The sequence below is a fragment of the Vitis riparia genome, chromosome 11, assembly GCF_004353265.1.
Source record: "Vitis riparia cultivar Riparia Gloire de Montpellier isolate 1030 chromosome 11, EGFV_Vit.rip_1.0, whole genome shotgun sequence".
NCBI classification, from domain to species: Eukaryota; Viridiplantae; Streptophyta; class Magnoliopsida; order Vitales; family Vitaceae; genus Vitis; species Vitis riparia.
This window is the reverse complement of record NC_048441.1, coordinates 17,540,271-17,568,197: the sequence shown is the minus strand read 5'-3', so window position 1 is coordinate 17,568,197 and position 27,927 is coordinate 17,540,271. Positions and strand designations below refer to the sequence as shown.

Sequence of the window (27,927 nt, the reverse complement as noted above, 5' to 3'; positions counted from 1 at the left end):
GTTAATAAAAGTTAACATTAGGGCTTGATCTTCCATGGAGTTGTAGAGAAAATTGAAAAAATTACCCCCAAACGGTCCCCAGAGACTTGTGGTTTTTAGAAATCAATCCAAGCTTACATTTTCGTCTTCTTCACCTTTTCCTACTGCGTCCCTCCTGCGTCCCTCTCTCTCATTCCCTTCCTACAATTTGTCCATAGACTACGCATAGAAACTAATAAAGAAAAATCCCCGGAAATGATTTCATTTTTGCTCATCTGTGGAATTCCCCCATTTTTCGCCTTGGATTTCCCATTCAGATCCTCTTAAATCAATACCTGATACAGTCATAATGCTTTGATGATGTTTCCACTGATAAATTAGAATTTTTTTTTTTCATTTTCCTTTTTATTTTCTCTGGTTGTTCATTTCAGAATTAGGGTTTGTTTCTGTAATGAGTTTCGATCCTTTGAATGGCGACAGTTTCTTCATGTGTTCTTTACATCATTCTTAATACGTTTATCCTTTTTATCAGAAACCCTAGTTTTATCTTGGGTGAAAACGATGAATTATCCATCGTCGACTTCGATTTCAATTCGTTTCACGGTGATTACACGCCTCCGTCGCCGCCACCTCCGGCTTCGCCACCCCATCCTCCGTCGCTGTCGTGTGAAGGGGATCTTGGCGGAAACGGGTCGTTTGATACCATATGCGAGCTCAATTCCAGTTTGAATTTTGGGAAGGATGTGTATATAGAGGGGATTGGGAGCTTGCATATACTTTCCGGTGTAATTGTTAGCTGCCCTATGGTGGGATGCTCAATTTTGGTTAATATTAGTGGTGAATTCGTTATGGGTGTGAATTCATCGATAATAGCGGGTACTGTGTTTGTGGAAGCGCAAAATGCGAGCTTGAGTGACGGTTCTATCATCAATGTGACGGCACTGGCGGGTGCACCACCACCCCAGACCAGTGGGACGCCATCGGGAGTTCAGGGCTCTGGTGGAGGGCATGGAGGGAGAGGGGCGAGTTGTGTTACTGATAATACTAAGCTTCCAGAGGATGTGTGGGGTGGGGATGCATACTCGTGGTCGTCACTGGATGAGCCAAAGAGTTATGGGAGCAAGGGGGGGACTACAAGTAAAGAAGAGGATTATGGTGGGGGTGGAGGGGGGCGAATTGAGTTTGAGGTGGAAAGTGCAATTGAAGTTTGCGGGAGTCTCGTGGCAGATGGAGGTGATGGGGGTGTTAAGGGTGGTGGAGGGTCTGGTGGCAGCATCTACATCAAGGCCCCTAGAATGTAGTCTCTTCTCTCTTGATTGGCTTGACTCAAAAACGATTACCCATTCATGATTGCATACCTTATTTGGTGGCTTATCAAAATTTTCCCCCTTTTGCATGCTTCTTCAATTGTCCGACCTAATGCATCGGCTGAAATGTCTTTTGATTGCCCAGTATTATGTGTTTTCTTTTTATCATTGCAGTTACTGCATGCACCCATTTTCATGCATTCTTTTTTGTATTGCTCCACTTATTCAAATTTGTGAACCATTAAATGTTAAAACAAAGTTGTTTGGCAATGGTTTAGTAAAGATTAAAAAGTTAAACAAGAGGATTTGAAGGATGTGACCTCATGGTGGACATGAGAAGTTGTAGAGAAGAAAAGAATTTCAGGTACATGGTACCTATAATTTTTTTATTTTTATTTCCTCTACATGCTTTTGCTGATCACAAACGAGGGCCTCAAGTTGCCCAAGAAGACCTGTTCCTTGCTTTCCCTCACTCCATTCTAGCTGGTGATCATGATCAAACGTCTTCAACTCCTTTTGTGAAAACCACGAGATTATTATTCATGAAATAACACCTCTTTACTCCTTTGAACCGGCTTTAGGCATCATATCACTTGTGAGGGGAAGCTACCTTCTTTGTGTGTCACATGTGAAATAGGATGCCCTAAAAAAGGACTAGTAGGACAGTACACGAGCTATGGAAGGGTCATGCACCCAATCTAGCATACCTCAATGTGCAGGGGTGCTTTGTGAAAGTTCCCTTACTCTGAACCTAAGAAGAGAAAACTAAGTCCAAAACCCCTAGGGTTCATAGGATATTGCTGAAAAACAGTGTAATACATAGATTCCTAGTGGTTAAATCTGATAGTAATCTAATATAGATAAACACCATAATGGAGATAAAAAATGTTGATTTCTTTGAGACTATCTTTCATATGAAGATCATAGTTTTAAAAGGTGCGCCTAGGCACAAGGTGTAACCACACAATCCTCTCAATGCCTTGCTTGAGGTAAGGCACATCACCTTCAAGGAGTAGCGGCCTAGGCACATGAAGCATGCGCTTCTCACCCAGATGTGGGACTCTCTGTTGGCATGTCTTCTTTTCTCTCCCAAAACAAGGTTAAAATGGCGTTGTTTTGCCCTGTTCTTTTTTCTTTTTAAGAGCAACACCAAAATTGTGTGCTTTGCTCTTTGAAATAAAAGAAAAAAAGACCCAAATTAGGGCTTTGAATCTCCAAAACTGTGACTATCAAAGGAGAAGAGGAGAGAAGAAGAAGAAGAGAGGAAGGAGAAAGGGAGGAAGGAAGAGGAAGAAGAAGGGCATACCCATGGGTGCTTAGAGGCTCAAATCTCATATTTCTTCACTCAATGGTGTATTTTTTTCATGGCTTGAAATTTGTATTTCTCATTTATAATTTTATATTGATTTTTTTAGGCCTCATTTATTTTATTTATCTTTATCATACTAGATAATGATATCTATATTTATTGTGATAATTATATAATGATACTATAATATTTATCTCATTTTTTATTTTTATTTTCAAACCGAATACATTGTGATTTATGTTTATTTTATAGATTGGTCGTAATCTATTTATCATAATAATTACATAATGATAATATGCTAGTTTATATGCTTGGAACTCTTTTTTATTTTTTATTTTTTGTTGATTAATGTGAAGTTTTAGATAATATTTGATGATTATTGTGTCTAGGATAGATGTTATCTGACCCTTTGATGATGCTAATGGGAGTTCAAGAGGTAGAGAGTAGAGCTTCCTTTTGGTAGCTAGTTTGATTTGACCTAATTCGAGGAAATGTCTCTTCACTTACTTTATTGCCACCAACCCTTTCTCGAGAAAACATATTAAAAGCGCATAAAAGGAGGTGCCCTAAAGACACATGAAGTATACAAAAGACGCCTAGTCTAAATGTGGAGAATATAAACGAAAAACTCTTTCCTTTGCTTTAAGCTCGATCAATCTACCAAGTTTTATGTACACTTTGATGCAATTTACAAAAGTAAACAAAAACTTGGATTTGATTGGTTGAGTTTGACGTCTCAATGTTATTAAAAGCCTTCTCGTTCCTTTCCTTCCAAAGAGTCTAAAACAAGCACAAGGGTGTAGCCCTCGACATTTTTTTTCCATTTCTTTCCCACAGAGGAATGTCATCCCAAAAGGTTCCTTCTAATTGAAAAGTGCATCACCTAAACCACTCCAAAGAGAGAAAATAACTACTGCCATAACATACTTGCTTTGGAGCAATGGAGAAGTAAGTAATCCATTGTTTCTTCGTTGCCTTTGCACAAATAACACTTATTTGGCAAAAGTCCTTTTAAGCTAGTCCAATGCTAAAATTATACTCCAAGAATAGTTTTAAAAGGTGTGCTGTAAGCGCACTTAGGCACAAGGTATAATGTCTTGCTTGCCTACAAATGTGCCTTGTTGAAGAGGCATGCTTTGTCTACTTTACTCTTCCTTTTTAAACACTTTTATTCTTGAAATTTCTAATTGTATATTGAAATTTATATAATTTTGTTACATTGTTATTGAATGTTTCTTTTAAATGTTTGGAATCTTAAATTTTTAATTGATTGGATTAGACTTTGAATCATATTTTATAAAATTTATATGCATTTCAAGTTGCAACTCACTTCACTCAGGCTCACGCCTTGTGTTTCACCTAAGCTGTATGAGACTTTTGCGCCTTAGGTGCACGTTGCATCTTTTCAAACTATGACTACAAGTTGCTTCCCAAGCAAAGAAGTCAACCTTTGTTGGTGCCCATGTGTTCCACACTACACTTGTTAGGAAGGGTTTTTCATCTCCTGTGACCGAGGATGAATGAAAGGATTTAATCGAAAATTGCCAGTCTTGGCCTCATTCCATCACAATTTGTCCTCCACCTTCCTTTGAATCGAAAATGTTTACAGTTTCTATATATATAAAAAAACTTTACTTCCTTAAGCTCCCAATCTTTGACCTGCCTTGAAGAGTGGGGGCTTCGCCTCCCTTTTGACCAACCTACTCTCACACCTCTGCTACCCACCCATCTTTGTTAGATGTGATAGAGAATAAGTTTGGGAAGACTTCTTTCAAGGGTAAATCCTCACACCAAAGAACTTTCCAGAGTTTAACCCTTCTCCCATTCCCAACTATAAAGTGAGATCTACTTTTTATACCTTCTCACTCATTTATGATAGCTTTCCACACCCTCATTCCAAATCCTTCTCTTACGATCTCACCCCTCTCGAACACCATCCCCCATCATCCTCTTCAAACTTCCCTATAATGATTTGTCTCCAAAATGACTCATTTTTTGTAGCAAATCTTCAAACCCACTTACCATGCAAAGTCACCTCCCCATAGAAAGTCTCTTTGGATCTTTTTAAGTATTGAATCGACCTTTCTTGGAATGACAAACAAGGACATGTGATAGATTGGAAGGTTTGATAAAGTGCTTTTGATTAGATTGATTGTCCCTACCTCATAATGGTATTGTATATATAAAATTTATACATGTGACTTGAGGTGCATCTCACTTCACTAAAGCTTGCGCTTTGTGCCTAGGCTCCGGATGACTATATGCCTTAAGTGCACCTTTTAAAACTATGATGAAGATTAAGATAAAAAAATTAAATTAAATTGTGCTAGGAAATATCTAGAGACAAGTTTAATGAAAAATTTGAAATTCAATTAAGAAGTAAAAAAAAATAGAAAAGAAACAAACCTTGGAGGTAATGTTTACACATTCCTTGTGAATGAAGACCCTAAAATGTATAAAGTAGTTATGGCATCTCCTGATGCATCATTTTGGAAAGAGACGATAAATAGCCAAATAAAATCAATAATGTCTAACCATACTTAGGTGTTGGGAAATCATGGATTTACCATTTGGTGCTAAAACCATTGGTGCAAATGGATTTTTAAGAGGAAATTAAAACCATATTGGTCAATAAAAAATTTTAGGGCTAGGCTAGTTGTCATGGGTATAAATAAAGGAAAGAAGTAGAATACTTTGATATCTATGCCCCTTTCACTAGGATTTCCTTTAGTCTTGATGAGTTGTTAAAAATTTACAATACACGATTTGAAACAATGATATGATACAATTTTTATGAAATTGCAATCCATATTATATTTAAGTGTATCTTATGATGCATATATGATACATGATATGATATGAGGTATAAGTGATGTGGAGACAAACCATTATGTGTTTCCTTCCCCTCTTTATTTGCCTTAGCTGCTTCTAAGGAAGTTTGGGTGGCGGACGTTTGGAACTTAGTAGTCGAAGAGGGTGGATGGGCTCCTTGTTTCTCTAGGCCTTTTAATGATTCAGAGGTGGAAAGTGTGAAGCGTTTTCTATTGAAACTTCAAGACAAAAGGGTATATAGGAATGAGGAAGACATGGTGGTTTGGAAGGAGTCAAAGAACAGTAAGTTCTCAGTTAAATCCTTTTCTTTCGCTTTGGAGCCCAGTGACCCTTTATTGTTCCTGTGGAGCATCATTTAGAGTTCTTGCGTGCCACCTAAGGTGGATTTTTTCACATGGGAGGTGACATGGGGAAAAGTCTTAACTTTGGATTAGGTCCAGAGGAGGGGGTTTTCTTAGGCAAACAAATGTTTTCTTTGCCACTTTGAAGAAGAAATTGTTGATCACATTCTTGTTCACTGTCCAAAGTCAAGGATTCTATGAAAATTGCGTTTTACTCTCATTGGAGTGTTCGGTTAAAGCACTCTTTGGGTGGCATGGGTCTTTCTTGGGTAAAGTTCACAGAAAGTCTTGGAAGATGACCCCTTTATATATTTTTTGGATTGTTTGGAAGGAAATGAACATGCTAACTTTTGATAATGCAAAGTTTTTAGTTCAGAGGATGAAAAACTCTTTTGTTTGTATTTTGTTGTCTTGGTCTAGGATGTTTGTAGATGTGGGCCCTATGTCTTTTTTTTTTGGCTTTATTAATTGGCTAGATTCCAAGTGAGGGTAGGTGATGTTTTATGTTCTTTTCCTTCCCCCCGCTTGGTTGAGTCTTTGGGTAGCTGGTTTATACTTCTTGTATACTTTGGGATGCTATTTTTGGTGTTTCTTTTTTTTTTTTATATACTCTTCGTTTTACCTAAAAAAAAAAAATACATACATTTTTAATTATTTTTCATAATTTTTAAGAAAAATCAAATTTCATTTTTTATTAAAAAAATTCTTAGATTAATTGTTTAAAATGCTATGGTAAGGTTATAAATTGGTCATAAAATGGAGAGAGAGGTAAAATAATTCTATGTAAAAAGCTACATTCTTGTTGTCAAAGGTGATGTTGGTAGTTAAGTAAATTTATTCTTATAGTGAATATTGAAGAATTTCTATTTGAATGATTTTAATTTTGACATTGAAAATGATGGTAATTGATGAATAAAAACTTTTACTTAATATATTTGTTTTGAGAGTATAAAATGTTGGAACTTTAAAGATGATATATAAAGACATGTGTATCAACAACACATATAAGTACATATGCCTAGTAAAATTTGGAACTAAAAATTATATCTAAAGAATTTAAAAGTTTATTTTTGTGAATTTCTTGATGAACCTATACATTAAACTTATATTTTGTTAAATCGAACTTTTCGAAACTTTAGTATTCAATGTATTTAAATGTTATGTTATAGTTTAAAACCTTTAAATCTTACTATCATTCCTGACATTGGTACCATATTATTCCATATTTCATGCTTCCAATTTATATGTACATGTATGCATATTTTTTCTATCTAGTTTTTCACTATATAAGAAATTTACTATACACAATATGATATGATGCATGATACAAAAAAAGAAAAAAAAAAAAAGAAAAAGTAAAAAAGAAAAGTGTGTGCACTATATGTTTTATGACTTAACAACTATGCTTCTATCCATAACCTGGTAATTCCTTAGATGGACGTCTAGACTGCATTTTTGAATGAGGAATTGAAAAGGAATGGATATCAAGTTTGTGTTTTTGAATGAGAAAGTAGAAAAGGAAATTTATATGGACTAGTCAAAGGGTTATGGTCCTTGGAAAGGAGCAACAGGTATGTAGACTAGTCAAGTCCTTGCATGGAATTGGAAAAGAAATGGATGTCAAGACTGTGTTTCTGAAAAAGGACTGGGAAAAGGGAATCCATTTGGGTGAAGGGCTGTGTAGTTCTTAGTGAGGAGCAAAAAGTATGTAGTCACCTGAACAGGGTAGTTTTACATTTGTACTCATGCATCCTTCAAATCACACTTGCAGGCACTTTTCTTCTTAATGTATTCTTGTATAGTGATATAATTAATTAGTTTATAATCTCTAACTGTTCTTGGAAACCTTATTGACATAATATTCCCATATGAAGCGCAGGACTGGAAGTGGCAGAATAAGTGCGGCTGGAGGTAATGGGTTTGCTGGAGGTGGTGGTGGAAGAGTTTCTATCAATGTTTTCAGCAGGCATGATGATTTAAAATTCTTGGTTCATGGTAAAACTGTTATACTTTGAGGAAGAGCTTGTATCTGATGAAATGAATAAGAGGAATGCTGCATTGATCACACACCACAACACCTCCCCCACTGCCACTTAACATATATTATATTTACACCAGTACCTTTGCTGTTTGTGGAGCCTTATTGTGTCACTAGAAGCTCAACATCTATTTTTGCAGGGGGCAGGAGCTTTGGCTGTCCTGAAAATTCAGGTGCTGCAGGGACATATTATGATGCTGTTCCTAGGAGACTTATTGTCAGCAACCACAACTTATCTACAGATACTGACACGCTTCTCCTTGAGTTCCCTAATCAGCCACTTTGGACAAATGTTTATGTTCTAAATCATGCCAAGGCTTCTGTTCCTTTGCTCTGGAGTCGTGTGCAGGTCATTGAAGTGCTAACATATAGTTTTCATTTTTGAATATTCTCTTTATTTGCCTTTCTAGGTAATGGCTGTTGTGTTGTTGAGATGAAAGGCCTTCTTTGGCACGATGATTTTCTAATCTTGCATGCTGTTTTGTCATTGAAACATTGTATTGATCTGGGAATAAACTGTGTTAAATAGATGTGGTCGATTAAAGTAGATTATTATTTTTTTATTTTTTGGTTTGTGGGGCTGGGTGGGGGTGGCATTTGTGCTACTGAGCCGGAAATTAAGAAATTTGGATGAGATGATGGGCTGCCTTTTTCTCTCCCTAAGATGAGCTGGCATATATAAGTCGTATTTTGTTGCTTTAGGAAGTTCCACACGACACCTATTTTTTTTTTTTTTTGATAGGAAACGACACCTATTTCCTGCACTGCTGACTTCCTTGTTTTGTTTATTTTTGAATTGCTTCAATCTTTGTATCTTTTTAAAATTTTTCTGTATTGTTTTTTCTTTTACCATTTTTTTATAGAAAATTCTCATATTTATTTTGTGTTTGTGGTCTAAAATAGCCTAGGAAAATGTTGTTTCTCATTGGCATCAGTTCCTCTTCCTTTTCAGCTAAGTTGTTTCATTAGGGGAAGAGTCACATTTCCTGTGTTGGCATAAATTGAATTTGTCTTTTCTCATCTTCATGTTTTACTGCAAATAGAATTCTTTACCTCGGTTACTTTTTCTTATGTTTCTCTTTCAACTCACAGATATCTTCTTTCAATATTTTTTTATAAATTCTGAAATAGAATTTAAGTGGTTCCATTGTGGTGTACTGTTTCCCCAAATTTATTTACTAATGCATTACGTAGGTTCAAGGACAACTTCATTTATCATGTGGCGCAGTTTTGAGCTTTGGGCTTGCACATTATGCCTCATCAGAGTTTGAATTGATGGCAGAAGAGCTTTTAATGAGTGACTCGGTGATCAAGGCAAGTGGCAGGCAATACGTCTTCTCTATTGTTTTTTGGTTGGTGATCTATTGCCCTATGTATGATTCTCTTTTTGTTTTTAATTTTAATTTTGATAAGAAACACACATTTCATGGATTTATATAAAAAAAAATAAAGGATACAAGAAGGATCGACTTTCCTTAGATACAAACAATGGAAAGTGACCACAAACAAAATGGTTTCAGCTGAACCCATAAGATATGAGCCTAAATCATCAAACTAGTTGTAAGGAACCAAAGATCCAGATAAACACTTATGGGGTAGGGTATCCTGGGCAAAAGCTTCTAGCAGTAAACCTCCTCTGATAGCCAGTTGTTCCAGTACCGCATTGGTACATCTCAACATTTGAGAAAAGCAGGCTCATTTTTAAAAGATCAAAACATCTTTCAGATCAACATATCCCATTTTCATGCTCCCTCTTCCCTTGAGCAACTCATGAGATAACAATTGGCAATCTTCCTTCCATTGGGAAATTGCTAATCTCTAAAGTTTTCACCTTAGTTGAGCTTTTCATCAAGGCTAGGATCTCTGCCTCTATAACCATCCTTGATCCACCTTGCTTAGAAAAAGCCCTTATCACATTGCTCCTGAACGCTTAAGGGTTTCTCAGTCACAGCTTTAGCAAAAAACCAAAAAGAACTTTTCTGCAAAATCCTCCTGAATGGGCATCAACAAAGAACCAAATAGGAGCTTCCCTCTTTTCAGAAACTGCTTTCTGAATGGCAGATCCTTCTTACACCCTCATGCAATTTGCAATGTGTTAAACTATCAGATAGTAGGGAGGATAAATGGAAAAATGACGAGATCAAGAAACTTAGATTCAATTATCTGTTGCAATTAGTCACCTCCAAATTCAGCAAATCTATAGGCGATCTACTCCAGAAACTTCCTTTGATTCTTAACAAATCTCCCATTTCAGATTGCTGTGTAGTTCAATCAAATGACATCTGAAAGCTCTGTTGATTTTTTTTTTTTAATTTTTGTAAAAAATTATAGCAAACCATATCTAATCTGTTCTTTTTTTTTTTTGGTATCGAAATTTAGATACCAAAATGACACCAGGATTTGCTGAAATGGAGAAATGGATAACAACTTCCTCTTTCCTGAACCCCCCAATATAATGGGTGTATCATAACTTTCTTTCTCTATTGGAAAACCTGATTATTATTCCTTGGTTATCAAGGCCTTGGTTATCAAGGCCTTGGTTAAAGATTTCTAGAAGAGCAAAGAGAATAGAGCATAAAGAAGGATTGTAAAAGGAATTTTAGTTGAAGGTGAAGTTAATTATTTTCTTATCGGAATGTGATACAAGAAGCAAGGGGATCATGATGCACAACAAGATTGTGGTACATGAAGGGGACTGTGGCATGCTAGGAAAGCATAGCACGCAATGAAGCTGTGGTATGGAGTAAGGATTTGGTTCAAATAAATTTCTTGAAAGAGTGTATTATAGAGTGATAGAAAATTGACATAATGAAATTTAATCCATCTTCAATCTATTGCTCTTTTGCCTATAAAAAAAATAAAAAATAAAAAAATAATCCAAGGTGGAGGTTGTTGGAAAGTGTCTCAAATTCTTAATTGTTATATATATTTCTTTTTGTTATAAAATATTATATATAATTTCCTAAGTTCATATGTCATCACAATTAAATTCTTTATAGAATAAGGAAATTTATTAGGAATATCTTTATAAATATTCTAGGTTATGACAATGTTTTAAAAGGCCAAAGGTGGTCTTGAGGTGTTTTGCCTAAATGAGGTGAGACTTAAGCCTTGAGGTAGAATGAGGCGTAAGCCTCAACTTAAACAAATAAATAATTAAAAAAAATATAAAAAAATAACAAAAATTCATAAAGTCACAAGAAAATTGAATAAGAAAAAAGACAAACTTAGTAATGATAAAATTAATTATTTTTCATTGTTAATATTTTTTAATTTAGTTCTTTTTTCTCTAAAAAATTTTAGTTGTCTTATGGGTTCATCAAATAGTTTTCAACATTACTATTACCATCATTAATAGGATCCTCTAAGGAATATAATCATATCCAATTGTTATATTATATTGCCCATTGGTGTTTATATCTATCTATCCTCCTTCTTTGTCCACCAATTGAAGTGATATCTTTTATCTATCAATAATTAGATTTTATACGAGATCAACCACTAAGACAATTACCAATTCCTTTAGTCTTCTCAATCTCTCTTTTTCCTTCCATTTAAAAGGTTAATTGGAAGTCAACTAAGCCTTATTTTGTAAAAGGTTTAACTAAGGATCCAATAAAAAACTCAGAAAATCTATATTAAAAGTCCACAAAAGCATGGATGATAGAACTCATTGAATCTCATTGAATATTAATACTTAAGTCTCATTTGTGGATGTAGGTATAGTTGACTAAATGACGTTAAAACCTTATCTACTTTAATATGTGGATCGTTTTATCTTTGTGTTCTTGCATTAACATGTCTGCATTGAAACTTTTGCAATCACAATAACTTCTTCTCTAACTTGTTTTTTCCACCATGCAAACTTCCTCTCCATTTCTTTGAAAATGGAAGTTGGGATGAGGCTATCCTTTGATTTTCAATTATATTGGACTTTCACAAATTCTTATCCATATTTCCAACCCAAATTTTAGCTTTTATAAGACCAGCTCTTTAGAAGTTTCATTCTGTCCCTGTCCCCATCCTCCCCCTTCCTTGCCAATCAAATCAATTAATTCTGACTCACAATGTCCTGTTGCACCTTCATATCAGCTTGTCCTTGCTCCCATGGTTTGAGAGAAATGTTTGTTCTATGCATGTCTGAGATATTAGGCAAGTTAATTACAAGAAAGGTGGATTATCTTTACATTGATGGCTTCATATCAAACTTATTTTATCTCTATCTTCCTTTGATGTCCTGCTCAAATTTTCTTTTTGAACTTCGATTCTGTAATTAAGTATATGGTTCTTAGATATTCTATTTATTTGCCAATTATTATTATAATCATTATCACCATGATCATCGTTATTATTTTGGATTTTATCTTGCATTTCACTTCTTCATCTGCACATATTATTATTATTTTTAGTATGGAGTTTATCTTGTGTTTTTCCTACATATCATGATTACTGTTTATTCATACTCTTGCTGTTTGCTTCTTTATCTGCTCATTTGGGTGTAGCACTTTCTTCAGGTATTCATAAATTCACATTTGAAGGATTTCATCTCTATTCTCCTCAAGCCCCTTGATTGTTTATTTATTTATTTTTTTAAACTTCTGTTTAGCATTACTTGTCTACACAATTCTATGCTGTTTTATTTTATTTTACATGTGTTTTCTTTTGAAATTTTATCATGCACTTGCTTAGTGAATTTTTATCAGCAAACGTTCTTAATTTGGTGGTGCTTCTTCATCAGCTCATCTTAATGACAGTTGGACTGGAAAAGAGATATAAGAATGAGTGTTTTCTTTTGGAATTATATCATGCATTTGCTCAGTGACTTTTTAGCACCACAATTTCTTAATTTGGTGGTGCTTCTTCATCAGCTCATCTTAATGACACAAACTTCTGGAGACATTCATAACTCTACTTAAGCTCTGTATTATCATTGCCTCTGCTTATTGCCATATGTAACTGCGGCAATTTAATCACTCCTTATTGGTCTGATAAAAAAATTGCTTCCTTTTGGAATTTGTTGATTTGAATACTGTAAATTTATTATATGTAATAATATCCCATTTCATTTTTATTTTCTATTTAGATATATGGGGCTCTACGCATGTCTGTCAAAGTGCACTTGATGTGGAATTCCAAAATGCTTATAGATGGTGGTGGTGGTGATTCACTTGTTGCAACTTCTTTGCTTGAGGCCAGCAATTTAGTGGTTCTCAAGGTATTTCAAACAAAACAACTGAAAAAACCTTGTAATCCACCAGTGTCTCTCTTTTTTTTTTTTTTTTTTTTAACTGCAAAACCATGATTTATGTTGCTTTCATGTATGATATGCCAATCATATTTGGTTGTCAGGAATCATCCGTGATACATTCTAATGCAAATCTGGGAGTTCATGGCCAAGGTTTGCTGAATTTGTCTGGACCAGGAGATCTAATTGAAGCACAGCGTCTGATTCTGTCATTATTTTACAGTATCAATGTAAGACAAAATCTCCCCATGCATTTCACTGTGCATATTTTCTTTAATTTGAATATTCTTTTCAAAACCAAACCGGCTAGCTTAGAAAGAAATTTAGGCATTTTTGAGTCATTTGAAATCATCTGTTTGTCTTTCTTGTTAGACGAAAAAATTAGAATAATTTTGGCAGCCAAGTAAAGGCCAAAAATTCATTTTGTATAAATTGCCATTCCTCTTCTAGTCTTCCTTTTCTGTCTCTATTTTATGTGGTGGAAATTGTATGTACCTAATACTGTTTAGTTTCCTGGCTCATTAGATGGTCTTCCTTTGCCCTTGCTAACAATTACATTTTGATGGTGTCTTTGACTTTGGGAAAATTGTTGAATATCTTCTGGTTCTCATAATTTTCAGTAAGCCTATTTCAGATGTTGTACTTGAATATTGGAATTAATGGTCAAAATGTAATGTAATTTTGTATTCATTGCTTTCTTTTAACCTTAGAATGGCATTGTTCAAACTTCACCATTCCACATTTTTTGTTGTGCTGGGTGGTCCATGCTTCAGGTTTGGGCTCATTCTCATAGTTGAGTAGAGGGATAATATGGACAAACTTTTGATATGCTAATCACTTTAGATAGAGAAGGAATCTTTGTTTATTTATTTTTATTTTTTTAGATTACATACTTCAATTTAATGGTTCATTTTATGTTTGGGATTTGTTTATTAACTCTTAGATTAAATTGACTACAAGAACTGGTGCCTTAATGTGCCCATTTGGATGTTATTTGATCCATTGGGTGTATAATTTATTTAATGTAGTGTTCATGTCTTGAACATAAGTTGAAAGACGAGTGGCTTATACCTTGTTACTATTCTTGGTGTGAGGCTCAAGGCAAATGCCTAAAGTCATCTGGGCCGATCCTTCAGTTTTGAAGTGCTCACAAGACTCAAGCCTATGGTTAAGACTGTCGAATTGGTCAGGAGACTAACTCCTTGCTTCTTGTGGCTCTGCTCTTGGTCTGAAATAAGCGTTTTATAAATGAACCAAAAAATAGGGAGGCTTTGTTAGCCAGAGCGGAGGGGAGAGAGGCAGATTGAATTTCTGAAGCTGACAAACACGAATATATTTGGGAGAGCAGTTTGATCCCCCTCTCTCTCTCTCTCTCTCTCTTATTAATTGAAAGATTAAATTTGTAGAACTATTATGACCAATCATATTATTTAATATGAATAAATGATTGGATTAAGTTGCTTTGGTGTTTATATTTTGAACAAGTTTCTAGAAATATATTGAATGTTAGGTCTACCTTTATCCCTAAATTTAAACAAATACATTGTGCTGACAATTAGACATGTTTTTGGATTTTTTAAATTTTATTACTTATGCACTTATGCTTGTGTACTGTTCATTTCATATTTTTCCCTATGCCCCATTGAATTTAACTGTTTCCTTTTATGTGTTCTGAAATTTGAAATTCTTTAACCTGCTTTATGCATCATTTGATGTCATGACATTGTTCTCCTGCTCCTTGGATGTGGTTGAGTTTTGAAAAATCTTGAAATTATCTTTTTCACATGAAGGTTGGACCTGGATCTGTTCTGCGGGGTCCATTGGAGAATGCCAGTGATAATGATGTGTAAGTTTTGAATAATATACTCTTTCAGTCACAAATTATGCACAGGCTGCCATTATTTCTACTTGGTTGAATATCTATTTTGATGAATAAATGGTAGGACACCACGACTCTACTGTGAAAGCCAGGATTGCCCCATGGAACTACTTCATCCACCTGAAGATTGCAATGTGAACTCTTCACTGCCCTTCACACTTCAGGTGTTCCTTTTATCAGATTGATTCTTAATTATGATCTTGGTTAGGTTATACCCTTTGTGCTGTGATGGGTTTTTGGTTTCTTATATGGTTGGTTGGTTTGTTTCTGCAGATCTGTCGAGTTGAAGATATTATTGTTGAAGGCCTCATAGAAGGATCTGTTCTTCATTTCCACTGGGTTAGAACTGTGGTTGTCCACTGTTCTGGAATGATAAGTGCATCGGGGCTGGGTATGAATTTTGCCCCTTAACTGTTAAAAAATTTCAACACAATCCATGATCAGCAAGTTCATTTGGACACGAAATAATAAACACCATGTTCTTTCATTATTTTTATTTTCTAGGTCCTGAAGTTTCCTAGATTGACATAACATTATTATTATTTTTTAATTTAAATCTTCTCTTTATTAGATTTAATTTAAACTATGTAGGGGTTAAATTATTTTCTATGAAATTTGGACTTGTGCAGGCTGCACAGGTGGGGTGGGCAGAGGAAAAGTTTTTAGCAATGGCCTTGGTGGTGGCGGTGGGCATGGTGGCAATGGTGGGGATGGATATTACAATGGCAGTTATATTGAGGGTGGTGTTGCATATGGAGATGCTGATTTGCCTTGTGAACTTGGTAGTGGAAGTGGAAATGTTAGTCTACTGGGTGCAACTGCAGGCGGAGGGATCATTGGTGAGCTTTTGGATATGATAACTATATATAATATATATCTATGTATGTTTGTATGTATGCTTTTGTATGTATGTATTTTGTGTTACTCTTTAGACAAGACTGCTGCAAAATGATAAGGATCGCCAGGTGCATCCATCTGCACTCAAATCCCCATTTGCTTACGTGATATCTGTTATTTATTTGTTGATGCCACACTCAAAATGCCTCCAGGTTCAGCATTAGGGTCCCAATGCTCGAGTCACTAGAGAAGAAGTTAAGTGTCATTCTTCAGGAACACATCTAACATTGCTAAGAAACTCAGCCTGAAAAATATTTTAGGAGTTCTGCAGATCACCCATCAGTTGGACTATTTTTGTAAATATCCCTATCCTTTGTGATTCATTTGTTTTTCTCCATTGGTTTTGTAAAACCTTTTGTTATGATGGTTCTGAATAAATTTCTGAAAGAATAAATAACAGATATTATACAGTGCTGTTCCTGCCTTGTGGGGTCCTTGGAAAAATCTTATGCTATACATCAACATTCTAAATGTATGGTTAAAATTATACTTTCAAGAACAAGATGGATAACAGAAAAATTTATAAACTACTAAATTTGACTTTAAGTTAGGAATCTATATGATAATCACCACAAACAGTCATAATGAATCCAAACAAACAAAACATCATCTGGACAGGGCTGCTTATCTTCAATGTGCTCCCCTAATTTTTGGAACACTTTACCAATTTAAATGCATGGTATAACTGTATAAAAGAACTGACTTTACATGAAACTTGGGTGCAAGATTTTTGTGTTCAAATTGAGAAATTTTGGAAATGCTTCCATTTTAATAATTTATTATTATCTAAAAACTATGAGAAAATAAAATTTGACCAAAATAAGTTATGTAATTGAATTTTTGGTTTTAGGATTTCTAGGAATATCTTTCCCCCCTTTTTTTTTTTTTCCAAAATATGGAAACCAAGGTAAGCTGTTCCTTTCTTTGTTTTTTAACTTTCTCAAACACAGTTGGAATATGGACAGGCCTTTTGAGCCTCTAATTTCAGATTGAGGATTGCATTGATGGTCATTATCAGAGGTTTAGAATCACTATCCTGCAATTTAATCTTTTCAAATATGCATTTGAATACATGTTTGAATCCTTATTTGCATCTTAATAAATGACTTATATGAAAAATTGATCAATAACCGAATCTTGATTTTTTCAAATTTTGTTAGCCTTGATATTCCTTAAAAATTGCACTTATCAATTGTTTACTGAAATTAAGTTTGTCTATTGAAGTTTATCATATGATTTTTAAATTAAATCCTTGCTTGCTCTACCATGAGGTTTCCTCCTCTTCTCTCATTATTTGCTCTTATTCCCTTTTTCGATATATTTTGTTTCTATATCGAAAAGGAGCAAGTTTAACCATATGCTTTTGTTTTCAAGCTCTTGGGGAGAACAACCTTTTTCCTTTTCATTCTTTCCCACTTTTATTGTTTTGATTGTAATTTTAAAGAATAGGTGATACTTATGTTCCATGGCTTTATGGTGTGTCCATTGTCCTGGGGAATTTAGTATCTTGTCTTTTAAAAAGCTATGGCATTAGCTCCATTGCATACTTAAGTATTCCATTTCATTATATTATTTAAAAATTAGCCCCACTGCCTATTTCTTTCCCTGATAGATCTCATGAGTAAAGGATAGGTTGTATAGGTATTTTCTTTTAGTGCTGGTTTTTTGCTTGTGTTTGTTTTTGCACTCTCTATATGCTCGTCGTGTACTGGGGTTGCACCCCTTTTCTGCAAGTGCTCTTAATCTTATCTATTTGCCTATCAAAAAGATTAGTCAGATTAATGCTCCTCTCATCATTAAAAGCAGGTTTTGGTATTTGGTAGGCTTCATAGTGAAGCTCTAACTTACATATTTTTTTTGGTTTTCTTTAATACATTAGAAACAAAGGTTATACTAATACTGCCTACAATTTTTTACTTCTCTCTTTTGGTTGTTTGGACCTTTTTCTTTCTTTCTTTCTTTTTTTTTGGTTTGTTCTGTTTTCCCCATTTTTGAATTTGTTTTGTAGTGAATCAAAAAGTATTTGATACTTATACCCCAAGTCTTAATGTTTTGCCTTGTCTCTTGTAATGATTTAACATGTAGCCTCTTCCCTTGGTCCTTCCAAATTCTGGCCTTACTTATGTTGATTATTTAAATGCTCCATTTTCTCGTGTTATTTAGCCAATTAGATTAATGTTTCTTTAACTGTTAGTGGGTAATTGCAGTTTGGTAGCCTTGAAGCAATAATCTCTACTTTGGGTCATTTGAAGGAAGTTTAGAGGAAATGGCACTTGCATGACGTTTTCTTGATATCAGTTTGGGAATTGATTCACCTCTTTTAACATTCTTTCTTTTACCTTTTTTCATGTAGTTGTATTTTCATCCATAGGGAAAAAGAAATGCCTCAAAACTTGGGTTACCATTCACATCCTGCGGATATTTTGTGTTCTTTTCCCCCTTTAGAAACTTGCTTGTGATTCTTATGCCCTCATTAACAAGAAGTAGCAACCATTTTTTTTTCTTTCTTTCCTGTTAGGCAAACAAAATTTAAATTAGATTGTGACAAAAGGGGGGTGCAACCCAGTCCAAGGGATGTCTACATAGATCATTCAGAAACAAGAAGTAGCAACCTTTGCATTATTGTATCTTCAGTGTACATCTCTTTTCTGTACTTATGCCACATTTCTTTTATTAGTCCAATATTTTATTATTTAAGAGATGAAAATATAATCAAATGCTAGTGATTCCATTTGTCTGATGCTTTAGTAGCAGGTGGATCTATGGTATAATTTATGGGTGGGATTTTTTTGTTTGTGTCTGAAGGCCAGTAGGAGATAATTGTGAGTTTAATTTATCAGACTTAGTTATTGCTTAAGCTCAGTTTTCATGTTGCGCTTATGTTAATGATTCTGGTCTAGTTACATATTGTTTTTATTATTTCTTTTGTATGCATAAATAGTTATTACTTTATATTTTCATTTTTTGAACAGTGATGGGTTCATTGGAGCACTCATTGTCAAGTTTGTATGTCAATGGTTCACTTAGATCTGATGGACAAAACTTTGGAGAAAATATAAAAAAGGGGGATGATAGGATCATTTCAAACATGGGGTCTGGAGGTGGATCTGGTGGAACCATTCTTTTGTTTATTCATACATTGGCCTTTGCGAATTCTTCTCGAATTTCAGCTGCTGGAGGATATGGTAGTCCCAATGGTGGAGGTGGTGGAGGTGGTGGAAGAGTTCACTTTCATTGGTCTGACATACCCATTGGGGATGGGTATCTGCCCATAGCAAGTGTGGAGGGAAGCATCTATACTGGGTTTGTATCTAATCATATATGATTTTTTCACTAGTTCACTTGCTTAAGCCTCTTGTCCTAGTATGTTGCTTAACATAAACGTTGAAGGGTCCTTATATTTGATGGTCCTTTTTATTTAATAATGATTTTAGCACAGATCACCTTTGTGTTTTGAGCAAACTACCCCACACTGATGCTTGGATTCAATTTAAAATTGTAATATTCAACCTTGTAGAACTCATCATGAGATAATTAATAGTTATGAAATAACCGAACTTTGGAAAATATGTCATCAATATGTTACTTCTGATTCTTTTTTCCTTTCTTTTGATTTCTTTGTATAATGCTCAAAATTAAGTGCATATATAGTTGTGGACTTTGGATAGGGATTTATCCACTAGAGTGATAGCCAATTGAGATCTCACTAATAGGACAAATTGAGACCGAGATTAAACTCAATTGGGTAAAATCCTTGATAAACCATTTAGTTCCAGTAACTTGTTGCTGTTAAGTTGCTGAAATAATATAAGAATAATTGGCAGTTTCTTTAAATGATTATTGTTAAAGGTGAGAGGTGGTGGAAATCTTCAATTGCACTAAAAATAAATAAAATACGTAAATAAAGTTATGATTTTGATATTTCTAATCTCTGCGGTAGGGCAACTTTATTGTTGGCCCCTAAATCTTTCCCATGTATCCTTGGTGCTTAAGAAAATGCAGGATAAGTTCCTCAGATTTTGAACCTTTTTTCTTTCCATGGCAGGGGAGGACTTGGTAAAGGTCAGGGCCGTTCAGGGGAAAATGGAACTGTTACTGGAAAAGCCTGTCCAAAGGGCCTCTATGGGATCTTCTGTAAGGTAGCTTTGAAATATTATCATGTCATTGAATCCTTTGGACTTATATTATGGTCTATTTTATTGTAGGCTTTATCTTAGATCTATCATGAAGTTGATGCACATTCTGTCTAAAACTTTTATGTAGTCAGCAGAGGCCAAAAACTTCAGTTGACTTAAAGTTTGCTTTGGCTGATTGGTTCATTGTTTGTTCTTGCTGGTATTTTACCTAAATTTGCACGTATCCTCACACATTTGAACTTTTTAACACATTTTCAGCCAATTGCTGGAACTATATATCATTTGGTCGGTGAGCTGTTGGTAGACCTATATATCAGTTTGTTTCTCAAATGAGTCTTTGCAGTTCATATCATTTCCCTTTATTCATTTCCCCTGCTAACGAGTTCGTGAAGGATGCTTTCTGATGAATTGTTTCCCATAAAAAAGATATCAGTATCAACTAGTATGTTGAGGTTTTGAAATTATGAAGATATTGTTGAATATCAATATCAGTTTAGAAAGAGCATATGTTAGGAAAGGACTTGGAAACTTTAGATAAAAACTTTGAGAAATGTATATATTAACTTTCATAGATGTTGGAGATAGTGATGGAGATATTGTGTTTACGTAAATTGTACTGCAGGAGTGCCCAATTGGTACATTTAAGAATGTCAGTGGATCTGATGAAGCCCTTTGTTATAATTGCCCATCCCACGAGCTTCCACATCGTGCCATATATATTGCTGTTCGAGGTATCTCTTAAATTTTTCTTTGGTTGCTTTCTTATGCTGAAAGCTCTGGTATTTTTTATGCATGCTTTTACTTGCACAGTATTGTCCTAATATTTCTTATACCTTTCTCGGCCTTTTGGCTAAGAATCAGATCAAGTATTGTTCTAATATTTCTTTCTAGAAACTTGAAATATGTCATTGGGCGGGATAATTGTTTTTTTCTTAGACTGAGAGTCACATCTCTCTCTCACACACACGTGCGCATATGTGTTGTCTTTCAGGGTAGGCTCTTTATTTATTTATTTAATTTTTATGGTGGTTATGAGGTTGTGGTTGGGGGTTTTGTGTGGATTGGGTTGGCTATGTTATCATGACAAGGAAAGAGGGTTGGTCAGTTTTTCACCAAAATCTTATTTCTTTCCTTTTAACAGGTGGCGCTGCTGAAAGTCCTTGTCCTTACAAATGCGTTTCTGACAGATATCACATGCCACACTGTTATACAGCACTGGAAGAGCTGATCTACACTTTTGGTGGGCCATGGTTATTTGGTCTTATTCTTTTAGGGCTCCTCATTCTGTTGGCCCTGGTGCTCAGTGTTGCACGGATGAAATATGTTAGTGCGGATGAATTACCAGCCCTTGTGCCCCCTCGACGTAGCTCTCGGATTGATCACTCCTTCCCTTTCCTGGAGTCCTTGAATGAGGTTATCCACCAATTTAGTTCCTTGCACAATTAATTCTTCTCATGGCATATTGATCAAATTAAGTGCCAACATTTAAATCAAGCTGCTAACTCTACAGTCTATTCTGAGGGTGATAATCCTATTGTCTTTCAGGTTTTGGAAACGAATAGAACCGAGGAATCCCAAAATCATGTGCATAGAATGTATTTTAATGGACCTAATACTTTTAGGGAACCATGGCATCTCCCTCGCTTTCCTCCAGAACAAGTAATAGAAATTGTGTAAGCTCTCTCTCTCTCTCTTTCATGTACAATGGTAATAGTGAATATTCAGTTACAATGAACCAAAAAATTTAATGATTTTTTAATTGCTTCATGTTATGATTTTTTCAATAATCTTCTACATGGCAGATATGAGGATGCATTCACTAGATTTGTGAATGAGATTAATGGTTTAGCTGCTTATCAGTGGTGGGAAGGATCAGTGTACAGCATTCTCTGCATTCTTGCATATCCACTCTCATGGTCATGGCTACAGCGACGACGGAAAAAGAAATTGCAACGACTTCGTGAATTTGTTCGCTCAGAATATGATCATGCTTGCTTACGTTCTTGCCGTTCACGTGCTCTGTATGAAGGGCTTAAGGTTTATCTCTTCACAAAAAATCTCTTCTAACTGCTTTTTTCAGGCATTCATAAATCTAGCCTTTCTTTGTATTTATCAATTCATTGCATTTAATATGTTGTTTTTAATTTTAAAAATGAAATCATCGAAACAAATATGATCTTTCTTATTGGACCGGTTAGGTTGTGGGATGTTACCCAAATTAATTGTGGAATGTTCGCTCAGAATTTGTTGTTTTTTTTTTTTTGTTTGTTTTGTTTTTCATTGTGGTGGTTGTTGTTGTTGTTGTTGTTGTTGTTGTTGTTGTTGTTTTTGGTGCTATTGTTTCCAGTCTCTAGGTTTTCTGTGTTTTTACCTTAAAAAATTTCAAGGATCGACTTTGATGGTATTTCAAGTATTTGCAAATCATTTATGATGGCCCAAGTCAAGGTAAAGGGTGACAAAGGGTTTGTGGGAGGTTACAGGTTCAAGTCCTAATGGAAACAACTTTACCTATCAACAAAAATGAAAAAAAAAATCATTGATGATGGACTGAAGGCTCCCCTCTTCACAAAATCTCTTCCACATTCACTTTTTTTGCAACAATCATGAATATATCTTTTTTTGTTGGACTTGTGTGATGCAAATAAAATCATCCGTCATTCAAAATTTGTGTTGTCTTGTCTGCAGCACTCCATCTATTCTTTAGGTTTTCTCACCCCAGAGAAGTGTAATGGTCAAGATTCAAGGGTCTCAATGTTGGTGGTATTCTAAATTTTAAGCATGTTGAGACATCAGTGTTAAATTCCTCTAGTACTTGACCCTTTGTTTGCTTTGAGTTATATAAGTGGGGAGAGAGAAGAAACAATGATATAAATAATACTTTGCGCAACATTAGCAAAGAATTCATTGTAAAAGACAATTTCAGAGCTTGAGTCACCCTTCATTTGTCCCTTCTGAATCTCTTCAACAAGGGGTGTTAGTTTTAAAATTAAGGGAGAATTTTATTTTCCTTATACCTTTGTTCTTTTTCATAATCTAGTTGAGTATCTTCATCTCACTTTCTTTTTTAAACTTCTACATTAAAGTTTTTATTGGAAGAAAATGGCTACATCAATCACATATAGAAACCAGTGGAGCTGCAGCAAGTGTGAGTGCAGAAATGGGGATGCTGAATGTTTACTGAAAACAACAGATCTTATAAAATATAAACATCTTATAATTTTAACAAGCAGAATGCATACCCAAAGAAAAAAGAAAAAAAAAGTGATGGTATAAAAGCATCTTATTTTTTAATGAGCTTATTCCACTTGTGGTTACCTGTAAGAAGATAATTTTGAATAGGAGAGCTCAAAATCATCAAGGATTCTTGTACTTTGCTCCTCCCAAATGCACCAAAGAGGAAATGAGGCACCTGACCTCCTATAGGCTTGCTTCTTCTGCTTCACGCTGTAAACAACCAACAGGAAAACAATTTTTTTTTTCTTTTTGGTTTAGCAAAAGGTGAAAATGTATTAACAGTGCCTAAAAAAAGGGTGCACCAAAGTACACACAATGTATATAATGGGTATCGACCACAAGCAACAAGAAGCGAGAAAACAAAAAAACCAGCTTCCTCTCCTTACTTGAGTCAATCCAATCAACAAAGCCTATCATGGTCGATGAATGTCATCTATGTACACTCTAACTCATTCCCAAAATATGCTAAAAAAAGCATATTTATTTGCTTGGTTTGACTGTTCAATGTCTTCAGATGATTTTCTATTTCTTTTCTTCCATAACATCCAAATAGGCACAAGGTAGCAACACTTTTAAGCTATTTTCTGTTTCTTTCCTATGAACCATGCCAACTCAAAACAGTTTCTCTTACTGTTGAATACATCATCCAAGCCACACCAAACAGAGAGAAAACTAGCTGCGCAAGATACATGCTTTAGAGCAATGAGGGAGTATATGATCAGCCGATTCTTCCTCATCTTTGTGTATAAAGCATCTATTTGGTATTATCCATCCTCTCCTTTTGAGTTGATCGATTGTCAAAATCCTTCCCCAAGTAGCTTCCCAAAGAAATGAATTCCACCTTTATAGATACCCAGGGATTTCACACTATGTTTGCAAGAAATTACTATCTTCACTGAGCAAGGTAGAAGTATAAAGATTTAACAGGGAACTTGCCACACTTATTTTCCTTTGAACCCATTCTATCTTCCTCATCTCTCTTGACCGAGCTCAATTGCAATCTTTGTAAAAAGACCACCACTTCTTCAATTTCCCAATCGTGGAATACCTTGAGAATTGATGATGCCACCTCCCTCCCTCCCAACTTGCTCCGACACCTCTGCTACCCATGAATCTTTAAAGATGGCTATGGAGAATAATTTCAGGAAAGATTCTTCTGAGGATAGGTCTCCACACCATCGATCTTTCCAAAATTTAACTTCTCTTCTGTTGTCATGGAGCTGCAAGTTTTATTTCTTCTTTAGTATTCTTGATCCTGAAGGTTACCCAACTCAACTTGGAAAAACCTTATTCCTACTACTTAGGTCAGTTACCTGGATCCATTTCTGCCATTTTGCTTAGTTCAGAATTCTTGGCCTCTATGGGATATGCAGAACGAAACAGGACAAAACAACAAAAAAAAAAAACTTCTAATCCCAACCAGTGCTGGTAATTCTTATTGGAGCCAGAGTTCTAACATTTCTTCATGGATCTCATTTGGGATTGGATCAAGTTTACTCTGTACAAGTTTCTTTTCAGTTTTATGTTTTTTGTTTTCTTGCTGGTTCTTGAGCTCTTTTTATAGTCCTAATGTACTGGGTATGTGCCCTCTTCTTTTGGTTAGGCACCCTTAATCTAATTTTCTATTTGCCTTTCAGAAGGGGAAAAGTCAGTGACAAGTCTTGCTTTGTGAAGTAGCATTTCTGTTACCGACTTCCAAATAGTTGTGATAAAGCATTGTAGATTGACCAATGCTGATGTTCCATCTAACCTTGTTTCTTTATCGGTTCACATATTATAACATTGCTTGTCTCTGTTTGACCCTGATGGAAATCAATATCTCCTGGAGTCACTGATGAGGATGGCTTTTGACAAGATGACACTAAGCAAATTTCTGTTACCCTGTTACTGTTCCCTAGTAGTTGGGATGAGGAATTTCTGATTGATTTAATTTGATTGTCCTTTCCTAGTGCCATAAGCTTATGTTCCTTGTAACTTGCTTGATAATAATGGAAATTAACAGCCTTGACTTTGCTATTTATGGCATGTGACCGCAGGTAGCTGCAACTTCTGATCTTATGCTTGCTTATGTGGACTTTTTCCTTGGTGGAGATGAAAAGAGAACTGACCTCCCTCCTCGTCTTCATCAAAGATTTCCATTATCTCTAGTTTTTGGTGGAGATGGAAGTTACTTGGCTCCTTTCTCTCTGCACAATGATAATATTTTAACAAGCCTCATGAGTCAGGTAGCTAGCTATCTCTTATTGATTAAGATAATTGACTATTTAAGATTGTCATTTATATGAGTTCTTCAAACCATGTAACCTTTTTTTCAATTGTATTTTCTATGGAAATAAATTCTTTTGATTGTTTTTTGGTTCAGTCTGTCCCACCCACCATATGGTATAGACTTGTGGCTGGTCTGAATGCTCAACTGCGCCTAGTTTGCTGTGGACACCTAAGGATAACTTTGGGTTCTGTTGTCAGCTGGCTTGAAACTCATGCAAACCCTACCTTATGCACATATGGTGTACGCATTGATCTGGCTTGGTTTCAGCCAACAGCTTGTGGCTATCGCCAGTTTGGACTTCTTGTATGTGCTTCGGAAGATGAAAGTGTGCCAACATCTGTTGAAGGTGTAGATGGATCTTCATTTCCTGAGCATCTGTCACGGTAACAATTTGCATGTCATATTTTTGGGGTTCTTTTGCTGCCATTTTATATTTTGGTTTCTTGTTTTTAATCTGTAATTTGTGTAGTACTCGGAGGGGAAATCTGCCGGATCATTTGGGAGCCAGTGAACATCTAATCCCTTGTAAAAAGATATTTGGAGGGATATTGCATGCTAAGAACTTACAAAAGCTTCAGGAGAAGAGTGCTATATGTTACCCCTTCTCTTTTATCATTCATAATACTAAACCTGTTGGTCATCAGGTAATTTTATTTCTTGCAGTATGACTATAGAATCTACCATATATAAATATTAGTATCTGGTGGAACTTTTAGGATGCTCTTTCTTCCTTTTGCTCAACATCTTCTTTTTGCATTATTGCAGGATCTTGTTGGTTTGGTCATCTCTGCTCTGCTCTTAGGAGATATTAGCTTAGTTTTGCTTACTTTGCTTCAGATGTATTCTATTTCACTACAGGATTTCCTCTTAGTTTTGTGTATCCTTCCCCTGGGCATACTGTTCCCTTTCCCATCTGGAATCAGTGCTTTGTTTACCCATGGACCTAGGCGATCGGCTGGTCTTGCACGTGTGTGTGCTCTGTGGAATATAACATCCTTGATTAATGTTGTAAGTTGTTCTCTCTCTCTGCCTTAAATATTAAAAAAATAAATAAAAAATCAAGCATAAGTTGAAGCTTCAAGTAGTACTGCATAGACATGGGCAAATCACTGATATTCCCCAAGCAACGTAATATTCTGAGTAATTCATGAACCGTTAATGATTGACTTAAAATAATTCCACCATACTTTACCTATCAATCCAGAGTTAGTAATTTCTCCCAGGAGCAAATATATCTTAGTCAATATTCATAACAATGATAATGGAATGATTTGCAATAAAAATGTGTCAATCCTTTATTGACTTACATAATGATCCTCGTTTTGGCACTTCAGAACTTTGTTTTATGGAATGTTGACATCCTGTCTGAATAAGCATTTTAGATGTATCCTAGAATTGTTTCCTAGAGCTCTAATCCTGTCTGACTCTTCAATTATTTAGGCTCATTTCTTTAATTCTATGATATTGAAACACAAAATGTTCTCTTTCATGATTGTGAAATTTACAATTACTTTTCTTTCTTGTAACAGGTAATTGCCTTCATATGTGGATTTTTTCATTACAAAAGCAAAAAGCATGTAAACTTTCAGTCCTGGAATTTTAGCATGTAAGGAGCCCTTATCAGCTGATTGATGATAATTGTTTGATAGCAGTATTACTAGTTTGTATTAGTGATTGCAGCAGCTGTAGCTGTTACATTGTGAAAATTTTCTAAGCATTATGTGGTGGTGATGGTGATGGTGAGTGCAGGGATGAAAGTGAATGGTGGATGCTTCCTTCTGGACTTGTGCTGTGTAAAATTATCCAAGCACGACTCATCAATCGCCATGTGGCTAACCTAGAAATTCAAGATCACTCTTTGTATAGCAATGACCCCAATGTGTTCTGGGAGTCATGAAGGCATTCACTGACCAGATACTACATCCCAAGTCAAGTCAAGACACACCTTTCTCCATCCCCCCTTTTCAAATCTTTTTTTTTTTTTTGGTTCCACTCTCTTATCTCTGGTATGTTTTGAGAGTGAGGTGAGTGAGTGGCGTTTAAAGGTGAGAGAGTGAGGCATTAATTATTATGTATTCCTCCTGGACTCTATGCTGTATGTTTCTCCATTATATTAAAAGAAGGCTTGAGCCTATTCTTTATAGAGCTTGTCTTCTCTTTTCAGAACCGTATTAATCATGGCCATTGCCAAAGTGGAAATTCTGGTAGCCACATGAGCTGCCAAGTGTTCTCCACATTTGTGACTAGCCTAAATCTCACGACCTTTTCATCTTTCTTCTCATGAGGCTTTGTTTGTGAAAGGCCTGTGGAGGTTCACTGGAGATGATGATGATATAGCTTGCAGAAAGTACTTTATAAGAAACACTTTTATTGAGAAAAGACAATGATACTTGTTAGTAGGAAAGCATTTTTTTCATAAGCACATATTTGTGATTAAGAGCACTTTGTGAGTGATCTTAAT

At 35.3% G+C, this 27,927-nt stretch overlaps 1 protein-coding gene across 1 annotated transcript; it reads left to right on the top strand.

Moving 5' to 3' along the window:
- The first annotated feature begins 58 nt into the window (after positions 1-58).
- LOC117925661 lies at positions 59-27,609 on the top strand. The gene is made up of 22 exons (XM_034844726.1): positions 59-1,276; positions 7,648-7,763; positions 7,947-8,155; positions 9,001-9,120; positions 12,890-13,021; positions 13,156-13,281; positions 14,842-14,897; positions 14,995-15,094; positions 15,204-15,321; positions 15,560-15,769; positions 18,800-19,130; positions 19,873-19,966; positions 20,586-20,694; positions 21,105-21,376; positions 21,509-21,636; positions 21,766-22,000; positions 25,234-25,422; positions 25,560-25,849; positions 25,936-26,110; positions 26,232-26,474; positions 26,996-27,072; positions 27,216-27,609. The coding sequence occupies exons 1-22, from the start codon at positions 450-452 to the stop codon at positions 27,361-27,363; spliced, it is 4,305 nt and encodes a 1,434-aa protein (XP_034700617.1). The 5' UTR covers positions 59-449; the 3' UTR covers positions 27,364-27,609.
- The last annotated feature ends 318 nt before the right edge of the window (positions 27,610-27,927 follow it).